The following is a 2,279-nucleotide window of genomic DNA, read 5'->3' as shown; positions in this document are numbered from 1 at the left end:
GCAGTGCATTGTTTTACCACGCAGTCCGGTGCGAGCGGGGGACATGTCTGGAGTGCCATTGACATGAATGGCACTGCCATGCCCCCTCCCGCCCCAGAACGCAAGGAGACTTTGTGTATGCGATCCTGTGCGTTCCCGGGCTCAGGTGCGATGAGCGCACAGGCTAGTGGAAAGGAGTCCTTAATCAGCTGATCGAAGGAGGCAGTCGGAAAATCTTCGATCGAACCGAGCCGGCAGCCAATGAGCTGCCGGCTCTGTTGGGGTATTCTGACAGGGGCTGGCGGACGCTGTCAGAATACAAAAGAAACGGCGGGTATTCCTCGTAGCGTTGATGGAGGAATCTGTTCTATTTTTAGCAATCAGCCCCAGGGCCAGCTTTACACCAATCAAAGCATTTTGATATCTGCAGAGTCAGCCCACTGGCTGAGGGCCTTTGAGAGGAACACTGAAGCAGGGTGCTATGATGTTTTTATGAAGCAGTGCACAGCACCCTGCCAGCCCCTCCCACCAGCCACGATCTGTCTGCATTGCATATAGAACATTACTGGGTCTAAAAAATGTATGTAATGAAAATGGAAAGTTTTTATTCAAACAAGCCCAAAGCGTTGGGCTGAACATGAAATTTAGTGCTGGTTCACAATACAGAATTTCCACTTAATTTTCAGACAGCGGCAGTCATTTCAGGAAAGTGAATGTTTCCATCTGTGGTTACCTTCTCCTCGAGGTCTTTTATTTGCTCATTTTGGTGATCCAGTTGGACGTTCTGATCTTGTACCACCTTCAGGAGCCGTTGGATGTTATGGTCTTGCTGCTCCACATAATTCTGAAACGGAAATCCTTTTAGTACTCTAATGCATTAAAGAAAAAGAATTTGGTGCATGTTCATGTAATGTGCGGAGAGAACGCCTGTCCTGGGTAATCATTCACACGCTGCCCTTTGTTAAATGATAAGGATTTGTACAGAGTGAGACTTTGAAAAGCAAATTTAATGCTGAGTTCGGTTTATTGCAACGTGATGCAAACTTACCCGGCAACACTGGGATGGAGCAAATCCCTGGAGCAAGTAGCTGATGTTCATTTCAAATGCTGTCACTGCGTTTTTTTATGCTTTTTATTTAAAAGTTGAAGATGAATTGAATTTTTAAATACAACTATTTCGTTTTCATTACATACCTTATTTTAAATCTAGTGATATGATCACTGGGTCTCTATGCAATGCAGACAGATCATGGCTGGTGGGAGGGGCTTGCAGGGTGCTGTATATAGCTTCCTGAATACATCACAGCACCCTGCCTCTGTACTGCTCTGAAGAGCCCTCAGCCCTGATGCAAGCAGTGGACTGGCTCTTGGGAGGAGTTATGCAAATATCAAAATGCCTTGATGGGTGGGTGGCAGTCTGGAGGAGCGGGAGTTCCTAGGCAGGCTGTATTTTAATGCAGACCCTTGTAGCTAATGCCCACATGTAATATCGATCCTCCATGACTGAAACAACTGAAATCCAATGAACGGAAGGGGGGAAGGCCAGAGACTGTCCTCCATATACGCAATGAGGCGGGCTTTATCTGACTTGCTGCAGCTTCTAATGCACATTGTGAGAAGCTCGCAGTGTGCAGTTAAATCAGAGGAAGCCATTTCAATCCAGGAGAGGAGCCGGCACAACTGTGCAAGACTGAAAGGAAGGCCGGAGTTCAGCTTTAAATGACACTAAAATACGTAATATTGCCAAAAGTATGTGGATAGACATACTGAAGGGAGGGCTGGAGGTCAGCTATACCTGAATGGAAGCCAAGCTGCCTGGGCTTGCTTATAATTTACACTGGCCCATAAACTCTATTGGGCAGCATTCATCTTCCATCCCTATACACTGCACAGGAGATTTTCTGAATGGTCAGATAAGCATTGTACACCTGTGTTCAGAGAAAGTGCTGGACGGGTAGCAATAAATCAAATCACCTGTCATCAGCCATTGACCCACAATAAACATACATTTGTGGCAGACAAGTTTCTTTTACCCTTCTGCAGTGTACAGATACATGAAAGCATCCTTTTGCTTGAACTCTGAGAATTGTGTAGGTGTGTGTGCATACATCTTCAATGTAAACATTAGTTAGTTATGACGCTGAATATGCATATCTACATCTATAAATGTATCCTATATTTGCACTTGGAGTCATTCTAATTTGCTGAGTAGTGATCCAATGGAAGTGACCACACAATTCCAGGCAGGTTCAAGCTTTACCTTCATAGATCAGACCATGTAGGCCTTCTGGGGGAGGGTT

General features: G+C 45.4%; 2 protein-coding genes across 3 annotated transcripts in view; one reads left to right on the top strand and one right to left on the bottom strand.

Moving 5' to 3' along the window:
- Positions 1–2,279, top strand: part of DOCK7 (dedicator of cytokinesis 7) — a 151,189-nt gene that overhangs the window by 63,829 nt on the left and 85,081 nt on the right. The window lies entirely within an intron of this gene.
- ANGPTL3 (angiopoietin like 3) overlaps positions 1–2,279 on the bottom strand; it is a 13,469-nt gene that overhangs the window by 9,655 nt on the left and 1,535 nt on the right. The window contains exon 2 of the mRNA XM_018553851.1: positions 713–823. Within this exon, the coding sequence (XP_018409353.1) occupies positions 713–823 (111 nt within the window). The remainder of the gene's footprint in view (positions 1–712; positions 824–2,279) is intronic.

This window comes from Nanorana parkeri, unplaced genomic scaffold (assembly GCF_000935625.1).
Source record: "Nanorana parkeri isolate BGI_ZX_2015 unplaced genomic scaffold, ASM93562v1 scaffold131, whole genome shotgun sequence".
Taxonomy (NCBI): Eukaryota; Metazoa; Chordata; class Amphibia; order Anura; family Dicroglossidae; genus Nanorana; species Nanorana parkeri.
The sequence above is the reverse complement of the archived record's forward strand: the minus strand, read 5'-3'. Positions and strand labels throughout refer to the sequence as shown.